The 21,832-nt window shown below is 38.7% G+C and overlaps 2 protein-coding genes across 6 annotated transcripts in view; one reads left to right on the top strand and one right to left on the bottom strand.

Annotated features, from left to right (window-relative positions):
• The window catches only part of LOC108618343 (uncharacterized), a 20,442-nt gene extending 9,241 nt beyond the window's left edge, over positions 1-11,201 (top strand). For 4 of the 5 annotated variants that reach the window (XM_089474136.1, XM_089474137.1, XM_089474138.1 and 1 more), the window contains 5 exons: positions 775-1,686; positions 4,669-5,246; positions 6,258-6,717; positions 6,782-7,181; positions 7,252-11,201. In XM_089474136.1, coding sequence (XP_089330262.1) covers positions 1,629-1,686; positions 4,669-5,246; positions 6,258-6,717; positions 6,782-7,181; positions 7,252-8,677 — 2,922 coding nt within the window. In that variant the 5' untranslated portion in view covers positions 775-1,628 and the 3' untranslated portion in view covers positions 8,678-11,201. The remainder of the gene's footprint in view (positions 1-774; positions 1,687-4,668; positions 5,247-6,257; positions 6,718-6,781; positions 7,182-7,251) is intronic. The other variant, XR_016271037.1, reaches the window with a different exon arrangement.
• Positions 10,311-21,832, bottom strand: LOC108619481 (potassium voltage-gated channel protein Shaker-like). The gene is made up of 3 exons (XM_089474141.1): positions 17,854-21,832; positions 17,364-17,666; positions 10,311-16,154 (listed from the first exon to the last, which is right to left on the bottom strand). Exons 1-2 carry the CDS (start codon positions 17,909-17,911, stop codon positions 17,371-17,373), a joined length of 354 nt encoding a protein of 117 aa, XP_089330267.1. The 5' UTR covers positions 17,912-21,832; the 3' UTR covers positions 10,311-16,154; positions 17,364-17,370.

Genomic DNA, 21,832 nt, shown 5'->3' with positions numbered 1-21,832 from the left:
ACTATATTAGAAGTGTTGCCATATCTAGCAGTCATCTGGAGAGTCTAATAGTTAAATTGAAATGTAGGGTAATTATAATAGAAATATGACCTGGAGCTACAATTTGGACTAGAAGCTAGAAATCAAAGAGACCCAGAAAGAGAGAGAGAGAGAGAGAGAGAGAGAGAGAGAGAGATAGAGAGCGTGTGTGAGAGAGAGAGAGAGAGAACGTAGATAAAAGGATAGAGAGCAAGATAAAAGGTTAGGAATATAGATATAGATTATGAAAGAGAGGGTATGAAGCACACACACACAGAGAGAGAGAGAGAGAGAGAGAGGGAGGGAAAAAGAGAGAGAGGGAGAGAGAGAGATAATGAGAGAGAAATAAAACATAAGTTTCTTATAATTTACATACACCTTATATATAGTATATATTATCTTGTAGCAGAGTGTAAGATCTGTGTGTGCGTGTGCCTGCGCTTGTTAGCAATGTTTGGCTTTTAGCTATAGTTACTTTTATTGTTTGTTTAGCTATTGTTGTTGTTGTTGTTGCTGTTGTTGCCGTTAGTGTCACTTGGTTAGCTGGAGAATCAGTGAAGCTAAAGTCAATAAGGTCATTGGCCCAAAACGCTTAACGCACATCCTGTCAACGAACCGGGTTATTATACAATATGCAGACAGCCAGACGACGAGAGCAACAACAACAACAACAACAACAGCAGCAGCAACAACAACAACATCACTTATTTAGCTAAACATGCAATTGATAATTGTTGTTGCTTCCTGTAATTGCAGGCCACACAAAGCAAAGCTCATAAGCAATCAATCAACGGCAATCAGCATCAATCACAGCGTGAGCAACTGTCGCAAATTGGAGCTGCTGCTGTTGGTCAAGTGAAAGCTGCGACAACAACAGCAACTGTTGGTGCTGTCGCATGCTGTTGCTGCTATTGCCGCTGCGTCTGCCACATAATTCAATCAAACAGCAGAGTCAACGCCATCGCCACCGACGCCCCAGACGCGGTTCATAGAGCGGGCACGCACGTTCCCCCGCCAACCGTCCCCCGCCAGCAACAATCCGCAACAAGATTGGCAACATCGGCAACATCTGCAACGGCTGCTCAGTCAGTCAGTCAGTGAGTCAGAGAGACGCAGACGCCGCTGCAGACGCCATTGGCCGTGGCCAGGAACCAGTCGCCAGCGCGACCAGCAACCAGTCACGAGCGCAGCAACAGTTGCTGCTGCGACTGCCACAGGTTCACAAATAAGTGAAAGTGAATTTGTTTACGGTGTATTGCTATTACCAAAGCGAAAGAGACATAACACCGAAATAAAAACATAAGCCCCAGCAAAGCAGAAGAAGAAGCGCCAGCAGCCGAAATCGTAGACCAACACAATAGCAACGCGAGCAATGCAATTGTAGTTGGGCTGAGCGACAATAAAACCAAACAGCAGCACATAGCTAGGGAAAGAGAACGACCGAGAGAGGGAGAGAGAGGGTGAGAGAGAGAGAGAGAGAGAGAGGCAGAGCGAGCTGGCGGAGAGTGTCGCTCGTCTAGAGCTCTCAATGCTAATTGACACTGTGCGCGCGTTATTGGATAATCTTTAGCGACAGCAACAATTGCAACTACAACGACAACAACAACAACATGCAACACATTTGCCTAGCGCTGTCGCTGCTGCTGCTGCTTGACACTGGAACTAGTGGTAAGTAGAAACCAGATCAATTAACTAATTGAGCCAGACACACACACTCACACACACACGCACACGCATAGCTCTTCTGCTAATTGATTTATTGTGTGCTAAATTGAATTTGCCTTCATGGAGGCTGCTTTCAGTTTTTCAACTTATCTCTCGTGCGTAGGCGGCACGCCCACCTTCCTTCCCCCTGGCCACTGAAGGCCGGCGGGCGAGCTTTTTGGGTGGAGTGCGCATCTAGTGCGTCTCTCTGTGGGTGTCTTTCGACTCGTTTGGCCCCCGACGAGTTTCACTTGACGATTTTTGCCATTGAGCGACGCGCAAAACACTTCACAGATTGCACAATCGCCATAAACACCGCACACTTACACTCGCACACACTTACACTCACACACACTCATGTAGTCTCACTCGCATTCACAGAGTGTGCACACATGTAATCGGAAACAGTCAACAAGACGAAGAAGCGATTGCAATGCCAAAAACTGACAAAACTTTAAATGGCAAATGAAAACAAATGGAAAAAAATAACGAAAGTCACAAAGCGCACCAAAAAACAATATATATATCGTTTGCAGACACAATATATATACATATCTATATTCACCTTAACACTATATACATATATATGTTATATAGATGAATATGTGTACATTGATATAAATACGTTGATGAATGAATTTCATTGGATCTTTAAAACTGTTTTTATTAATACCTAAAATTACCAACATATAAACCATATTTGCTATAACTATGCATATTTCTATACTTATACATATATCTACAGTTTTTCTTTCTTTACTAAACCATATCCCAATTAGTATCTTAATCTCTATCCAATCAGTATCGTATCCTATCACATTCTCTATCCCATTTCGCACCGTCTGTCCCTTTATCTATCTCAATTCCATTCCCAATCACTGCCTCAATATCTCACTTCATTGTTATCCTTATCCCTTTATTACTCTATATTACTCTTACTCCAAATCATAGTCCAACTCCTTATTCCTATTCCTATAACTATCCCAGTCCGTATCCCAGTCGCTGTCGCTATCTTTATCCTTGTTCCTATCCATATACCTATCTCTAGCCCTATTTAAGTTACATTATCAATCGAAATTCCACTTACTTTTGCTATTCAAATTTCACATTTTATTGATCTCTATATATATAACTATACCCGTTTCTATTCATAAGACCATTTTCGCTATGTATACCACTAATGAGATAGAGCTATCTTTGCCGCTATCCTCTTAATACTACTAATAATCCTATTATTGCCTTTTTCTCTTCATATATCTATCTCCATCTATTACTCTCTCCTTCATCACCTGTTTTCATCTCTTCATTCTTACTTCAATTTCCATCTGCATTACTATCTCCATCTTTAGCTATATGTATCTCTCTACTCAATCTCCATTTCCCCCTCCACTCTCGTCTATATTTCTCTCTCTATTCCTACTTCCATCTCAACTTCTTCTTTTCTCAGCTTTTCCAAAGATTATTTTTCGTAATTGCTTTTTGCGCCGGGCCATAAGTTCCGCTTGTAAGTGCGCGAAATGTTTCAACGATTATTTTAAAGCACCTGTCGCATGGGACATGAGCGTAAAGTGCTTTGCCATTGTCGCTAAAAACTTGGATGCATTTGGTTGCATAAGTGCTACAAGTCGCGTTTAGCTGATTGATGAAGTGCGCTTGGCGCTAATGTGGCTCAACGGGTGCATTAGCCATAGACTTGTCATCTGTGTGTTATATATATTATATGAATACATTCGTTTTGGATACAATCTAATCTGGTCTCTAGTCTAGTCTGGTCTCAAAATATTCTACCCTCTCTGCAAATCTAAGCTTTGCTCATTCGATCTCTTCCTGATTGCCCAGTTTGGAAACACTTTGGCACTCCATCATTTTGAGATTCTCGATCGTCTGGCCCATTACCAGATGACTATCGTATGCATATTTATTGCCATTTGGCAACGCGTGTGGCATGAGTCGTGGCGTGGACAGTTTTATTTCTGTTTTGATTTGTAGCTCCTCTTAGACGCTTCTCCCTTTTGGTTTCCAGGCGCTTTAAAAACGCAATCACGCTTCGGTAATTTCAGCTAACGTCCATATACATACGCCTATGTGACTCTATGGCTGTATATACATATACATAGGTATTTTGGCTGACTTGTGCTGGGGTTATGTCATCTGCACGTTCCCAATTATGGCGTAGTGTCTGAAAACGAAATATGGAAACAATTTTTCACGTCTGCCATTAAAGAAATTTCAAAAAGTTTTTTGTTTTTATTTTTTTCTCATTATTTTTATTAACTTTTTTTTAATAGGCTTTGACAAAACGCAATTACAGATCTCCCATTTCAATTTGAAAGCTGTAGACAATAAATTTTTAAATGTGCTTAGACTTATTAAGTACGATTATAATTAAATACGCTTTAAACCTAAAAACATAATTTTAGTTATTTATTTATGTACATAATTTGCTTACTTACTAAATATTTGCCTCAAGAATAATGCAGTTATAAGAAGAAGTATGAACAAGTTTCTTCCTCTATATTTCTAAATCAACGTAAGATGAGCTCTATATCTAGAGATACAAACGGGAACAATAGCTACCTCTATCTTTCGCTCTACAAGTGGACTCTTCTCCTCAGATAGACTTATAATTATAACTTAATATCGAAGATATTTCTTACAAATGTTTAGCTAAGCTGATTAATAATAAGTTCGGAACAAGCCTTAGGAATAGGGAACCCTCGACCCACGAGCGCATTTACTTCCCAGTTTATCGATATAGCTCATTATTTTCCATATATTGTGATTTTATGGCTGTTTATATTTTCTGCGTATTGTGAATGATTTTTTTGGACGCACGTGCGCAGAATGCAAAGTCTTCTATTTAAGAACCTTTACAAGTGATTCATAAGCAATTCAAAATTCAATTAATGCAGAAACTCGATTAATCATATGTTTGTCTGTTTGCAGCGGCCACGCCCACACCATTAACTTATGCAAACTTTACGGAGCTCTCGGAGGCGGTGCACGCCTCCCTGCTGGCGCACGAGCGGCAGCAACAGCAGCGCCAATCGCTGCATGGCCGGGCCAAGCGGGCGGTGAAGCGTGTTTGCTACGGTGAGCTCGGATGCTTTGAGGACTCGGGCCCATTTGCCTACCTGGAGATGCTGCCCTCGTCGCCGGAGGAGATAAACACAAAGTTCTATTTCTACTCGACGCGCCAGCGCTCGGATCGGCCGCTCATGGAGTTGTCCTTCTTGAACATGACGGCGGCGTTTGCCAAGGCCAAGGCCAAGCGCGAGTCCGACAGTCCGCCAGCTCCGACGGTCACAACGAGCGCCCCAGCGGGCACAGCCTCGATGCCTGGCCTCAACACGAGCACAGAGAAGCTGCCCGGCATGGGTGGCAGCCCGAAGAAGCCGCCGCAGCCTTCCATCGATGACCTCGAGGGCTTCGATGAGCTCTCCGTGCGCGTTATTGTCCATGGCTTCGGATCGGCCTGTCCCCACGTCTGGATCTACGAAATGAAAACGGCACTGATGGCTGTGGTAAGTCAGGATCGTAACTAACACATATTTAAAGAAATATATGTAAATTTGTGCAGTAGTTGACCGCGTGAAAGCTGGAGAATTATTGATCTCATATCACGGCGTAATTTTGTGTCTTCATATACTTCATATCTGATGCAAGGCTTATTTCAAATACGATCTGGAAATCGAGAGCTCCATGTTCACAGCTCGAAGAATTTAGTTTGCTATCCTGTCATCCGGTTAGCGTCTATCCGTCCGTGTGTACGTCCGTCTGTCCGTCCACTCGGCTGTCCGGCCGTCTGTCAGTATGTCCATTCGTCTGGAATATGGAATATGTACCACATATGTATTTGGTATATAAATATACTAGAATACAGTAGAATACGATTATAATGACGCTTAAGAGACCGTCGTTATACCCAGAATACACTGTAACCATATATAATAGAATTTTCGTAGCACACAGACGCTATAGGCAGATTCGTTATAGCCGGACTCTACTATATTATGATATTCCCTATACGCTCAATCGGGCGGTATACTAGAAATGATATTTGAGCTGCGAGAGATTTGAAATTTGGCATATAGCTTGTTTTGCGAAGAGAGGAAACGTAATATACAATAGGTATATGCCCATTAAGGGCATGCAACATGGGGAAAATCTCTATCTTCCACGGTTATAGAAGAGATCAAAATTAAAATAGTTTTGTTATTGAAGTCCCGACACTGACTTGGTTAATCAAGATAATTTCATTCGCTTTCTTTTCTATTTACATTCCTTCATATTAATTGCCTTTCAACGTGATTCTCATACCGCTTTGGAGTATTCTACATTCGTTTTCCTCTTCTTATTATTTTTTAATAACCGTCTTTCAATGCAATTCTCATAAAATGTAATGGTATTTTCTCTATAATACTCTATCAATTGATACGTCCAATCCGGAATCTCGCAAACGCCGATTTTAATTCACATATCCAACATTTATATTAATATCTACCACTCAAATCTCTTTGTGCAACTATGAACAGGAGGATTGCATTGTTATTTGCGTGGACTGGGAGAACGGAGCCACCTTTCCGAATTACGTGCGTGCCGCGGCGAACACGCGTCTGGTGGGCAAGCAGTTGGCGATGCTGCTCCGGAATCTGCAGCAGCACAAGGGCCTCAATCTGATGCGCACGCATGTGATTGGCTTTAGCCTTGGGGCGCATGTCTCCGGTTTTGCGGGCGCCGAGCTGCCCGGCCTGTCGCGCATCACGGGCCTCGATCCGGCTGGGCCGCTGTTCGAGGCGCAGCATCCGAAGGTTCGGCTGGACAGCAGCGATGCGGAGTTCGTCGACGTTATCCACTCGAATGGCGAGAATCTTATATTGGGCGGCCTGGGCTCCTGGCAGCCCATGGGCCACGTGGACTACTATCCGAACGGAGGGCGGGTGCAGACGGGCTGCTCCAATCTGTTTGTGGGCGCGGTCACGGACTTCATTTGGTGTAAGCTGCTCACTTCATTCATTCGAGTCATTCGAGTTTAGCTCAACTTCCCTCTCACTTACAGCTGCCCAGGCGGCCGAGGACGAGGAGGGGCGCTCGCTCTGTAATCATCGTCGCGCCTATAAGTTCTTCATCGACTCCGTGGCACCACGCTGCATGTTTCCCGCCTTTCCCTGCGCCAACTACGACGACTTTCTGAAGGGCAAGTGCTTCCCGTGCGCCCAGGACGATGAGGATCTGGCCGAGGGCGTGCCACGCTGCGGCAACATGGGCTACTACGCGGACAGATCGACGGGCCGCGGCCAGCTCTATCTGCTGACACGCGAGGAGGAGCCCTTCTGCGCGCATCAGTTCCAGCTGCAGATCTTTAACTCGTTCAACGATCTGCCCCTGCGCACGATTGGCCGCCTGGAGGCCATACTCGAGGGCGATGGCGGCCTCAACGAGACTTTCGAAATATCCGAGTGAGTAGCAGCTGTGCCTCTACGGCTCTGATCATATTTGGCAAGCAATACTTAATCCTTGCACTTGCAGGAAGGACGATGCCGAGTTCTTTGCCGGCGACATTGTATCCAAGATAATTGTGCCGCATCCGGCGCTGGGCTTCCCCACCACGTTGAGCCTGCACTACAAGTCCTACAGCGGCTGGCTGTCGAAGGGCCTGCCCCACTGGGACATTGACAAGGTGGTGCTGACGGACAGCTTCGGGCGCAGCCACTCGCTGTGCCGCCCCAGCACCAAGCTGAGCAGCGGCAGTCCCGTGCGCATGCGCCTCCAGGCGGGCAACTGTGAGCTGGACAACCAGGAGGACTATGGCGCCTATACCACCACCCAGCCGCCGGCCTCGTTGTCTGCCAGCACGGACGCGCCCGTGGCCGACTCCAGTGTGCAGGAAACGGGTCTGAGTGCCAGCGTTGACGGTGTCGAGAGCGTCAAGCAGCGCAAGGACATCTTCAACCTGGGCACCAGCTTCAAGCTGGCCGAGAATCAGACCTACCCGCTGGACCAGACCGATGAGCTGCCCTGGCAGCCCATACTCGTGGGCAATTCCCTGGACAAGGACAACAATGAGGCCGAGGCAGCCGAGTCGAGTCGCAGTCTGTCCGACGCCCTGTCGCCCGGTCAGCAGCCCGCCGCTGAGATTTTCGAGCCCGTACTCAAGGACCGACGTCTGGCCGTGAACCGTGGCCGCAACCTGCATGAGCTACACGCCAGCGCCGGGGAGATTGTCGAGCCGGTGCTCAAGGCCACCACGCCGCGCACCAAGCACGGCAAGGACCTGCAGCTGACTGAGCCCGAGGATAGCAATGCCACAGCCAGCTCGACGGACAGTCCCATCAGTCCAGCGAGTTCGGCCAATCCAGCCGTGGCTACGGTACCCAAAATGATGGCTCAGCTGTCGAGCGGCTCCGATGAGCCGCAAACGGTGCAGCTGCTGCCCTTCCGGCTAGGCGAACTGCTGCAACGGGCCGAGCGCTACGCCCGGGAGACGCTGCTGCCGCTCATCTCAGTGCAGGCGCCGCGATTCTTCGGCTTCAATGTGACGCCGCACGAGCGGGTCGGCGAGTCCCGCAAGCCTCGCTATATACCGCGCTACGAGGAGTCCGCTTTCATCAACAGCAGCAGCAGCAGCGGCAGTAGGCAGCAGCGCCGCAGCTCCGACTCCCCCGAGTCCACAGACCAAGCGGCCCGCCGCAATCTATTCCGGCTGCTGCGCTCCGATGCAGCGCGTGGTCGTGCCGCCCAGCAGCCCATCACGGCCGCCGCGCCAGTGGCCAGCAGCGAGACGCAGCCGAGGGACTTCAACTACTACACGAATATGCTGCACTCGGAGTCCCGTTCCATGCGGCCCGAGGCGCCCGAGTATCGTCCCGTTTTCATTGAGCTGCCCACGTACCGGCCGCCAGTGGGCGGCAAGGCGAAGGCCTTGCGGCGGGCGCGCAGCCAGCTGAGTCCCTGAGAGACGAAGGGGTGCGCGGGGGGAGAACAGCTAGGAATATATGTATAAACACTATGTGATATGGATAAGCCGAGTGTGGGGCGCGGCGCGTCTGCTCAGCGGCTGCGTCGAGTGAAATCTGTCTGTGCTGGCCTGAAAGGCCGAGGCCCGAGCGCATTTGGGTTGGTTGGTCCATGGCTCGTCGAACCAAAAAACTTCACCTTGCACTGTAAATAAACGTTAAATCGGAATCGGATTGGAACTGCGTCCACTACTGAGTTCCCTACGCCTTAAGTTTACCTAATAAGTTTCTATATGTGAGCAATTAAATAAATTATTAGCATGCTAAGCAGAAATCACTAGCTTAGCCTACAAATATATCTCACTAAGCGCGGATTTGCTTGGATTTCCCATAGGAAAATCTGAAAAATCTCTTGACAAAAAGCTTGAATCTCTGTAAGTATCCAAAATGTAGTTAAAGCAGGTATGGAGCTAATATATCAAATGCCTCAATTTTGTGGTAAAATTACGCTAGACCTTCCCCGAGCTGGGCCTAGTCCTTAATGAAGTAGTTAAAATGTTGAAATTTTTATTGAATTACTGTTTTTCCAGCTCTTATTGATTTCCTGTATTCAATGGATTCAAGGTATACACGAGTCTATATTTATAATTTAAAATTCTTAGCTCTTGTACTTTCTGAAATCTTTTATCCGGAGGAAGGCATAGACGAAGGAATAAACGGACGGACATGACCATGTCGACTCGTCACACGATGTCCTTATTGAGGCCTGTAAACAAGTATACCTAGATTTGCTACTTTCAATGGGTTCAGGGTCTAAGCAAAGAGTAATTAATATACAGTAGGCCCTCGGTTAACGAACTCAATTCGTTCCAGCATCCTGTTCCTAAATTGCATGCGAAATAGTACCAATAAATGCTAAAAAGGTCAATGGACAGCACTATAAGGTGTATTCGGGGTTTCCCCAATTGCGTTGTCTAACACAGACAGAAATTTAGCGTACAATAAATTTTCTCAAATTTATTTTTGGTCGTTATGCGAAAAATTATTCGTTATGCGAAACATTACCTTATGCGAAATGGTCGTTATCCGAGGCGCTCGCTAACCGAGAGCCCACTGTAGTTCCATTTAAGTCGTCGTGCCCAGCTATGGCCTTTGCTGAATAAAAATTCATCGCTTGTATTTTTAGTTGTATTTTTGTAAGTTGTTCTCTTTAGCATAATTTATTTTTATATACTTTTTCATTTAATTTGCTTTTATGTTCATAAAGTAACGTGTGTCTGCTTCTGTCTGTGTGTGTATATGTATGTGTGTGTGTGTGTGTGTGTGTGTGTGTATGTGAGTATTGTACTTAGATTTGATCTGCTTTCTCAACTGATGCCTTTTATTACTTTGAATGTATTACATTTACCTAACTTTTGTCATTTCTAAGCTGCTTTTAATTTCCAATTGGCTTACAAATTTAACATGGCTTGTAAAAATGCTTTCAGATTTGTTTTCTTTGTTTGTTTGTTTTTTTTTTTTTTTTTTTTTTAAGTCAAACGGTAAATTTTGTGCTTGCTCATTTGGTATTGTTGTGTGTGTGTGTGTTGCTTATTGTTCTTTGTGTTGTTTCTGTGTCTGTTTGTATCTTAGTTATCTTTCTTTTTTTTTTTTCTTTTTTTTTTTTGTTTGGTTTCTTCATATTTAATATATAATAATTTTTTTGTTTCGCTTTTCTGTTTTGGTTTAACTATTTATAAAACATTTCACTTTTAGAATCTTAACAACGTTTTTTATTCTTGCTTACATTTTTTTTTCTTAATTGCTGCGGCGTATTTTATATATATATATATTATAAATATCTTTTTTTTTCTTTTTCATTTGTTTATATTTTTTTTATTGTGGTACGCATAATTTACATGGATTTTCATTTTTTCCTTGCGATAGTTTCGCAATTTTCATTTTGCGCTGCTTCCTTTTTCTCTATATATAGTATATATACATGTGTATATATGTATATATGTATATTACTTGATTTCTGTTTTCATTTTATTCTTTTATAACTATTAAAAAAAATTGGCTGTAGCTGACGCTTGAAACAAAATTGTATTTGCACGTGTTCTAATACTTTTCTGTATGTGTGTGTGTGTGTGTGAGTGTTTCTGCGTATATGTGTGTGTATATATTTAAACTATGCATAATTATCATAATTATTTCTGTTCTTATACCCTTGCAGATTGCATTCGAGTCCAATACAGGCAGTTTAATCTGGAACATTTGGAATCGGAACAGTAGTTGATTTAAATGTGCAAAAATCAGGAATGCAATGCATTTTGCAATTTTCCAGATTGTCAGTTATTGGAAAATAAAAGCAAACAAGTGGAGTTGAAACACAATACGAAATTTAATGATGTTTTGTTTTTATTATGAAAATAGGTAGGAGATATATGTATATGCATATCAATTTGCGTGGAGCAGGTGGAAACGAAACATATTTGAGCTGGTTGCAATACACTTAAAACATATTCCATCATGTCAGTGATAGCACAAAAATATGAGTTGGAACAAGCGGAATCGAAACAAATCATATTGTAAATTTCTTATTGTATCATATTGTAATTTCTTATCGTGTCAGCAATAAATATAAGTATATTATTACAATCTTTTTGGAACGTGTGGAATTGAAACAAGAATTTACATATGGGCATATCTGTAAGGATATTTGAAATTCGGCTCGCCGAAATCGATTCCTCTGGACTTTAATTTATTGAGCTTAGTAATTGTTTCATTTTCGTTTTGTTTTGTTCTCTTGTGGAGCCTTTTGAATTGGAGAAATTAATAAAATTGTTATCAAAATTATCTCGGGGCGTAACTGGCTGGGAGCTCTACATGTACTATCACATACGCACCGTATGCATATATACACGATAATACATATGTATGTATGCATATATGTATGTCTCTGTATAGTTGCTTCCTTGCTTATGAATGCCATTTCGAACGCTGCGCATATGTATTTGTATTGACCTTGTTCTCATTTATATATGTAAGTGTGTACACATACATATACATGTAACTATGTATATATGTACATATATATATGTATATATTTTGTGTTGTTTTTTCTTTTGCTTTTATTCCAGTCTTCTTTATTAATGAATTTCTAAATCAAATTCGAAAATAGACAACGCAAATTGACAACTTTATTGGTAAGATTAATCTCTCATTGTTCTCTTTTATATTTGTGTTTACTGGTATTTTATTGTTAGCATTATGTATTTTTAGTGATAGTTTGGTTTTGGTTTTTGGTTTTTGGATTTTGGATTTTGGATTTGGGAAATTGTTATTTGATAGCAAAGCTCAGCTTGAAGGTTGCAGTATTAGATTTCATAATGATTATTATAAGTATATTTTTTTAGTATCTTGTTGTTGCTGCGGTAGTATTATAAATAGTATTATAATAAGGATTGCCTATTAAACTAAGATATATATTTATGCGGCTGTTGCTGCTGGCTGAACTCTTATTACATACTTTAGGCCATAGACTAAACGCTTTCTCAGCTATGGAGAAGCATAGTTTAAGTATTTTATTTTAGTATTTTGTTTGGTTTCCTGTTGGTGTCTGTGTTATGTTTAAACTTAATTATTTTGGCAAGTTTAATTTCCTTTCCCGCTTTTCTTTGCTTTATATCTTTTTTATATGTATGTTTTATATCACTTTTGTTGTGTCTGGCCTGGCCAAGCTTTAGCCCAGACAAACTCATTTGTTGTCTCGCTCCCACTCGCTGCATAGTGCTAACTCACTCGCGCTCATGCTCTAGCCTCTCGCTCTCGCTTTCTCGTTCTGTCTTTTTTTGTTTTCGATTTTTTTTTTTCTTTTCTTTTACTACTTAGTAAGCCTTGTCTAGCATTAATTTACTTGGTAAAAAACAAAAAAAAAAAAAAAAAAAACATTTCTTGCATGACTTGAAGACGATATGTTTTTATTTTTGTTTGCAATTGGTTTACGTGTAATGTACTTTATCTCATTTCGATATTTATCTATATGTATATATATATATTATTAGTATTTATAATAATTTGTATGCATATTATATGTATATCATCATTGCTCATTGTTGTTGTTGCTGTTGCTGTGGTTGCCTCTCCTGCTGCTGCTTCTTCTTCTTCATCATCATTTACTAATTAATTGGCTTTGCTGCACTCGTTTGATCTCAGGAACCGAACCAAAAAATTCACAAAACGAATCACAAAATCAAATATCAATATATATCTATATACATGCACATATATATGTAATATATAATTTACAAAAAATACACGAATGGGCGCCCAAACGAATACTTCAACTTTTGTTTCACGTATAACTAAATTTCGCATATAGCATATTATATATGTAATTGTTTTTTTTTATTTTATTAATTTTTTTAAGGCCAAATTAAGTATACGTAATAATGTTTTCTATATATTCTTTGCAGTTTATCTCTCATCGGTATCGCGCTTCAAATTCATCTGCTCTTCTTCTCTGGCTCTCTTTCTACCCTTCTCTGTCTCGCCGTCTTTAGCTTTAGAGATCAGCTCTGCATTTGCTTTATTTTTGTTTACTGTGTGCGTGTGGACGGTATTCAAAGCTGTAAATTGATTTGATTTATTTTACTCTTTTGTCTATTATCCTGATTTCTTTTTGCGTTTTTACATATTTACATTATGTTTGTTTTTTTTTCTGTATTTTTTTTTTTTTTTTTTTTTGTACAAATATTTTTATTTTAATTTTTTCTTAATTACAACAAGCAGCAAATCAATAAAAACTTTGTTATTCAGTTCTTCAGTCGCAACATACTCTATATATATATATATATAGATATTTATATATATGCCTTGCGTATGTTTCAGTTTAGTTAAATTTGTTCTATTCGTTTGTTGTGAGATGTTTTTACCATGGTCCAGAGAGTATATATAATATATATATATATTATTTTTGTTTCAACTTTTTGAGGTTATGTTTCAAGCAAAGCGCCTTTTTGGTATTTGAGGGATAGTATTTTTGTTATAAAGTTCCTCTTCTCATTCTCATTACAGTTATCTGTTTCAGGAAACGGTGTAGTTCATGGAAGCATACGAAGTAGATGTGTGAAGATCTCGAAAAATTTGAATTCAAATTAAGTATTTATATATATAATATCTAATATTTTGCGTGTATATTGACTAGAATCATAAAGGTGCCACAAATTTCATACATATATACATATATATATCAATATTTGTAAATTTCTGACAAAAGTTGAAGTCGTTAGTTTTGAACGTGAAAATTATATATTAAGGATAGACGAATCGATATTGAAAAGGAAGATAAATTACATAAGACTTTGAACTCATAAAATGAGGCATTCCTTAGCTTTGTTTTTCATTGTTGTTTTGCTTTGCTTTTTTTTCTTTTGGTTAGACGAAATGCAGTTAGATAAGATCTATTATAGGTTCGTAAGTGTGTGAGACATAAAGGATATACATATGCATAGATACTGAAGCGATTTATAATTTCTAATTGTGACCTAAATTTTTGGTTAAATTTATGCTAGAAGCATTTTTTCTCAATTTTTTATAATTTGTTTTAGATAAGTTGTTTTTATTTATTTATTTATTTATTTAATTAATTTATTTTTTTTCAGTAGGGAAGGCGACGTTTGAGTTGGGTCTGTTGGAAGATCGACGGCCTTATAGTGCCGTTTTCTCTGGTATTTTTTAGGGTAGTGTGTGTGTTTGTATAGGTTGTTGTTGTTGTTGTTGTTGTGTAGCAGTTGTAGCTAAATTTAATTATTGTTTTTGTATCGTTAGCAGCTTTTATTTTTTGGTTGTAAATCTTTTATTTCTTGTATTTTGTTTTATTATTATTTTTTTGGTTTCTCTATATATATATATATATTTTTTTTTTTCATTTATGTTTACACATATATATGGTTCAGCTTCAGCTCCGACTTACTTATTTACAAAATAGCAGTTATCGCATATACATATACACATTATGTATATATTTGTTTTAATGTATACATAGTTTTACTCATATATACATATATATCCTATATATATGTATAATTCTTTGCTTTTTTTACTCATTTTAAACTTAACGGCAGTTTTGATGTTTTAGCATTTTCATGTGTGTATTAGTATGTATTTATATTTATGTGTGTAGGTGTGTGTGTGTGTGTGTGAAGTGTGTGTGTGTTTGTGTGTGTATTGAATGGCGAATTAGCTTCGACCACGTCATCCTTTTGTCCAGTTTCATTCATAAGAACTGCTGCCAATTGGGGCACTAACTAAATTATATGTACTATATGTTCTATAACCTGAACCCACTGAAAAGTTTTTATATTCTAACGATTTTTCTCCTGTGCTTTGTCCTTAAGCGTTGCATTGCCTGTCCTGTTTGAATCAGCTCTTCCCATGCTGTGCGCTCAAACGTTTTTATGTCTTCCGCAAATGTTTCACAGAGCTATCGAAGACCTTATTTGTCAGACTGATCACTGCTAGAGCTCTATTAGATGGAACTAAACACAAGCAAACTAATCTCAGAGTTCGGGCTGGGGACGTCGTCAAATTCATTCGCACTTCATATGTGTTGTTGTTTTCTTTTTCTTCTTCTTCTTCTCCTTCTTTATTTTGCCATAGTTTCCGTTTCATTTGGTTTAGTTTTTACTAATATTTGACTAATATTTAATAATAGAGCATAATTTAAAGTTGAAAATAAAATTAGCAGATATTGTTTGTTTGTATGAATTGTTGCTTTGTTGTCTGTTTTGTTTGCTTTTGTTTTCGTTTCTCTTTATTTTTTTAATTTTTTTATATTTATGTTTTTTTGTTTGTTTTGTCTTAAATTTTTGTTTTTTAGCTAGCTTCTAAAGAAAGGAAGAAACTCCAATTAGATTAGACTACTAAGATAATTCTTTTTTTTTTTTTTTTTTTTTTTTGTTATTTTGCTTCCTCTGCATTCTTTTCATTTTGTTTTGTTTGTTTGTTTGACTATAACGATTGTTAGTTCTTTAATTGCTAAATTTGAACATAGGTATAAGTATTTCATATATCTGTTTTGTGTTTGTGTGTGTGTGTGTGTTGGTGTTCGTTGAGCAGCTGTGTAAATTGTGGCTGCCGAATTTGAATTTATTAAAAAAAGACTATCGCTATTTCGACTTGTAGCTACTTTATCTTTATCAAGCCGCTGCACTAAATGTGTGCGTGTGTGTGTGTATGTGTATGTGTGTGTGTATCTGTGTGTGTGCGTGTGTGTATGCGTGTTTAAGTGTAGTCTGTTCTACAATTTGCTGTTTAATTTACAACTACGCTGCTTATTATATTCATTATTATTATAATTATAATTATAATTATTATTATTACTTTAATATTTATTTATTAATAAAATTCTAAATTAGACTGCTTTTGATGACGTTTCTGGCATCCAACGTAACATTTCACTGCGCAAGTTTCGTCTGCTTTCCATTTGTTTGACTGTTTACAAGAAAATAAGATTAGCACAATGAAATAGATAAACAATTTGTTTATTGAAATAAATAATGTAAGCTGATCAAGTAAATGGGTACAAAAGCTATGCATTGGGCATGGTTAGGAAGCTTCTTAAGTTCCCTAGGAGATAAAGTAATTTAGACTGAGTATTTATTGTTATTTTCTACTATCTTTTCAGATGCTGGTTATTTCATTGATTAAATATCAAATAGTTATGTATCTAATCTAGGTATGTGAAAAACAAGCTTAAAACTGATTTTCTGATTTGATTGTGAGCCGAAAATGTTTGATAAATTCACCTTAATGATGAGCTTAAAGCTTTTTGGTTCAAAGCGTCACACTCTTGAATTTTTAGAGAGCTGCATAAGCTATAAATTTTAATGTGTATTGTCTGTACCTCTACTACAATTTCCGCAATTTCAAGCTAGCTAATTTAATTTAATTTAATTAGGGATTCAACAATATCAATTTAAAATAAAAATCAAATGTGCTTAAAGCTTTATATGCACCAAAAGCTCTCATAGTAAGGGGCTGTCTATATTCGACGGACCCATTTGGCAGCCCTATATCTCTTGACAGTGACGAGCAAAATACACCGCACACTCTCAAAGAGGTCATTTAAGGGCTACCAAATAAAATGGGCAACTTTTTACGCCGAATATGGAGAGCCCTGTCGTTTTGAGATAATAATATATTTTCTAACATGTAGCTATAGTTGAATAAGCTTTAAGCTTTTAGTTTGTCATGTTGAACTTACAGTTTAGTCAGGTTAAGCTCGCTTCATAATGCAAAATAGATTAATGGAAGACAACAATAAAATTAGATTTGATTTTTTGTGATCTGACACCTATTGCACAATATTTAAAGCCAAAACGTAGTCAAATTTCAAGAAGAAGATTTATTTTGTATCGTTAAAGCTCTCCATACTATTCAGAATCACACTGTTACTGAACTATGCTCCAATTAGTTATTAGCTCTACAAAGTCTCAACGAACTTTAAGAAGATTTGAGCTTTAGCTGAATAAGCTTAAAGCTTTTTGAAATCGAACTTGAGCTGTTTTATCTATAAGTTGCACTAGACTCTATAAGAGAAGTCCGAGCTTTAAGCTGTCTTAGTAAGTGAAGTACATTTTTAGGATTAAAACCCATACAGCTTTGCCATGAAGTTGTAAGAGAAAGAGAGCTCGCACTCACCTAGTAGTCAGACGTCGGTCTCAATACTGACGGCCATTGCGTTATTATGCCTTAACTGTAAGCTGTTAGTGCTCCTCAGGCCGTTCTGGCCGAGCTGCTGCTGCTGTCCCGGCTGGAGTCCCTGCTGCTGCTGCAGTTGCAGCTGCAGCTGTTGCTTCTCAAACGATTGCTGCGTTCTCAGAAATGGCACCATGTGGCGGCCCGTATGATCAGTCAGACCTGGCGTGGTTGCATCAATGCCATCATCCAAATCCATAATGTCCGATGACGATTCGGATAGTGAGGATTTTTTCAAATGTTGACCTAGTATTGGGAGTGTTTTTTTTTTTTTGTTTTTTGTGTAAGTGTATTTATCAGAGAAGGCGCGTTCATTGGAAATGATATAGAAAAGGAATCGATTAGCATTGATTTTATTCTTATAATACAAATGAGCGTGTTATTTTTTTTTCAGTTTTTTTTCTATTTTTTTAGTAGTTATATATATATGTACCTAGTGCACCAGGTAAATATGAACAACTTGTAACGTGGTTGAAATTTTGGCTCTGCATCTCCTCCTGATCCGTTTCGCGGTGATAGAAGTAATTGAAATTACTGACGATAACCGGTACCGGCAGTGCGATTGTCAGCACACCAGCGATCACGCACAAAGAGCCGACAATTTTGCCCCAGAAGCCGACGGGCCTATTTGGTTAATCATTTTTTTTTATTATATTTGCATTTTCATTTGCATTTATATCATTTTTTTCGTTTTGATTTTTGATTATTTTTCATAAGGCAATATTCAGGTATTCGATTTTTGGTATTTTGGTATTTTGTATATTTAAAGTTGGTATTTAAATATGCAAATTTGTTTTCGATTCGATTCAGTATATATAATATATAGAGGTTTTCGTCAGTCATCCATATGTGTATATATGCATCAGATTATGTATATATATACATATTTTTATATATTTTTATATTTTAACATTATTTGTTTAGTTTTTATTTTATGTTATATATAAATTTTTATTTTGTTGTTGTCGATTTGGTATGAAGAAGAACGTAGAAAAAGAACGCAGTGTGTAAATAAGGTAGTATATATTAATATATTGAGATATATAAAATGAGAAATAAAATAAAACACAAACAAACAGACAAAGAAAACAATTGAAAACAAAAGTGAGATCGTAAGTTGGTTAGTTTAGAATATATCATCAGGATATCACTCAAGTTGAACACAAAGAACTGTTAGAAACGATATTCATATGTTGATAAGATTTCCAAAGGAAAAATTTAGTACATCGAAACATATAGAAAAAGCCAAAAACAAAACTTGAGTGTATGTGTGTGTGTTTTTTTTTAACTTGAGGTATTTAAAGTAGTGTGTGTGTATTGGTGGGTGTGTGTGTGTGTGTGTGTGTGATTGAGTGATTATTGTATATATATTATTGTATATATATATATATATATTTGGTATATATTGGTATATATTAGTATGTACACATCGAAAGCAAATTGCTGTTGTTAATTAAATTGCGCTTGGATTGTACCGCTTGCACGATATGGAACTCAAAAAGTTGGCTAGATATAGAGTTGGCTAACAAAAAATCGAAAGCGTATTGCCAAAATGGTAATAAACAAAATGTGCCGGCGTTTGGCGTCGTCGCTGTTAAACTTGACAAATACGGATAAAAATGAATAGATCTATATATATGTTATGTAGGCATATATATAGATTGACAGATAGAGAGGAAGAGATAGATATAGAAACAGAGAGAGATAGAGAGAGAGAGAGAGTTAAACCAAAGCAAATCCGAACTGAACCGCGAAACGATTCAGTTCGAACCGGCGTCGACTTGTCGCGCTTGCAATCATCAATCAGTGCCACAGCAGGCGCGATCACTGATCAATCAATCACGCGCTCTTCCAGTTGTGTCTTCGGCAGAGGTTTGCGACGAACGCTTGCAGAAAAGAGAGTTAGTAATTGGCATGATAGAGACAGCTATAGAAGAGAGTCAGTTAGAGTGTATCGGTGTGTCTGTGTGTGTGATCGACTGCATGACTGATTGTTTGATCAATTTTCTTGTGTGCTTTCAACAAAAATCGTAGGTGCTCGAATTGTGCCAAATAAGGAACGGGCAGCCGAACAGACTCCAGAGCGCTGTTGCCGTTAACAGCGAGGCGCTGTTGCCGTTAACAGAGCCCGCTTTGCGCTCTGTTCGCCTTATGGGGGAAGGAATAGAGTTGGGTGGAAGTGAAGATGTGAATGGGCTTTAGGGGGATAAGGTGTTTCTTTCGGTGAATGTAATTGTAGCAGCTGCTTCAAATAAGTATAAATAACTATATATATATATGTATATAATTAGTTAAATATATATATAGATAAGCGATTTTAAGTAGTTAGGCAAGTAAGTGGAAAATGCTCATTCGAGTAGAGTGGACTAGAGAAGAGTAGAGTTGAGTAGATTAGAGTATTTGGTAAAAGGTAAGCGCATAAAATCATGTCACAAATCAAAGCGTTAGATTTAAGTGTATTAAATGGAGTAAGGCAACAAAATCGATAAGTGTAGCATTTGTCAATGGGGCAGTGTGTGTGTGTGTGTATGTGTGTATGTAGCTGATGGTTAGTTAGTATCATATGCAAATGTGCTAAGCGTGCGCCAAGTGTTGTTAGTGTTGTTGTTTGTTGTAGTTGAAGTTAACTTTAGAGAGCGGTTGGTATTTTTATTATATTTGATTTTATTTTTCTGTTTTTCTTATCAGTTTTTCATTTCGACTTCTTTGCTTTCGTTTTGTTTGATTGTTTTTTTTTTTTGCTATTTATTTTAGCTTTTTTTTGCATTTTGCATTGATTTGCTCAGTTTGGTTTTGGTTATTGTGAGTTGTCGATTGCTCGACTCTAATTATTTGATTATAGCAACTTAACGCACATGCACCGGATCGGGAAGCACAGGGAAACGGGACTTAGGAGCAGAAGCAGGAGCCGTTGAAAGCCTCAGCCATAGCCAGATAAGCCAGAGCAGTCGCTTTTCTTTCACTGTTCATTCGTTTTTCATATAAATGTTTGTTCATTAGCAAGCTGTTACTGCTGTTACTGTAATTGCGCATAATGATGTTAGCTCTTGCTGTTACTTTTACTGTTACAGTTACTTGAACTGTTACTGTTACTTGTACTGTTACTGTTACTGTTACTGTTGCTGTTGCTGTAGCTGTAGCTGGATTTTGATGTCGGCGGGTGCAGGCAGCGCTAAAGCGTTTTTTGTACAATTATATTTGAAGAAAACGAAATGAAAATAAAAAATAAAATAAAATCGAAACCCAAATTCAAATATTAAACGAACCAAAATTAAAAAGCATTATAAGAATATTTATAGATATATTAAAAAGAGTAGCTTTACATATTTATATATATATATAGAGTACATATAGGTTGGGTATATTAGGTAATATTGAAGGCTGGCCAAGTTAGCGTTTGACATAAGCTCAGCGCACGAACAATTGTATATCATACGGATCTATATATACTTGTGCATATGTATTCATATCTACATACATACATAAGCACACATACATATATATGTATATGTATATATATATACATCGCATGATGTTCAAATCAAAGTTGAGTGCGCGTTTCCATAGTGCATTGCGTATGATGGGAACCAGAAGCCAATTCAAGTTTACGAATAGGATAACTATTTTTACGATAACGATAACGACGATAATAACGGTTACGAGACACCAGCTGGGCACACTTTTTTTGTTTTATTTTCTTTTACACAACGACCATGTGGGCACACTCACCATTTGTGGAGCGGGGGGCGTGGCATCTTAGCTCAACATTCAGTTATTGCAGCATGTGTCGCATCAATGGGTGGGTTTTCAAGGGTGGGGTAGGGGCTACATGTCATATATCACATATATATCATGTAACGTATATCGTATATCGTATATATATGTATATATGTATATCTTCCATTACTCAACACTACTTTTGATGGTGGAGGACTGAACTGGTCTAGACTATGGTTGCAACTAGTGGGCGGGCATGTCGAGACTTGTACAATGGGCATTGTTGGATGTAAAGTCAACTGTCATGATTGACTGGCTGATTGATGGTTGACTGATTGACTGATTGTTTGATCAATGCTACAATATTAAAGACTTAATGACATCTTAAGACTAACGGCCGAGGCAGATCTGGGCTCCCCTAGAGCCAATGAGCTCTCCCGATCGAGCCCAATTCTGCGCTCGAGCCTCTTACTAACCGTGGCAAACCCAAACTGTAAAACCCATGCAGTCGAAAGGAGTTACCATACATACATATATATGTACATATGCACATACATATATGGCAACGAATAAATACCAATATGAAGAGTATTATAAAAAGATCTACTAACAATAGCTACACGTTACTTAATTAGTAATAGGAAACAAATATATACTTAGCGATTAACTAATTTACAAATTGGAATGAGCTTCGC

The sequence above is a fragment of the Drosophila arizonae genome, chromosome X (assembly GCF_054131065.1).
Source record: "Drosophila arizonae isolate 15081-1271.41 chromosome X, UAZ_ARI_1.0, whole genome shotgun sequence".
Lineage (NCBI taxonomy): Eukaryota > Metazoa > Arthropoda > Insecta > Diptera > Drosophilidae > Drosophila > Drosophila arizonae.
The sequence above is the reverse complement of the archived record's forward strand: the minus strand, read 5'-3'. Positions and strand labels throughout refer to the sequence as shown.

Bases quoted from the DNA above. Each gene is read 5' to 3' on its own strand.
- LOC108619481 (XM_089474141.1), bottom strand. From the start codon at position 17,911: ATGCAGAGCCAAAATTTCAACCACGTTACAAGTTGTTCATATTTACCT. The intron at 17,667-17,853 runs GTACATATATAT...TCCCAATACTAG, and splicing joins ATATTTACCTGGTGCACTAG to GTCAACATTTGAAAAAATCC.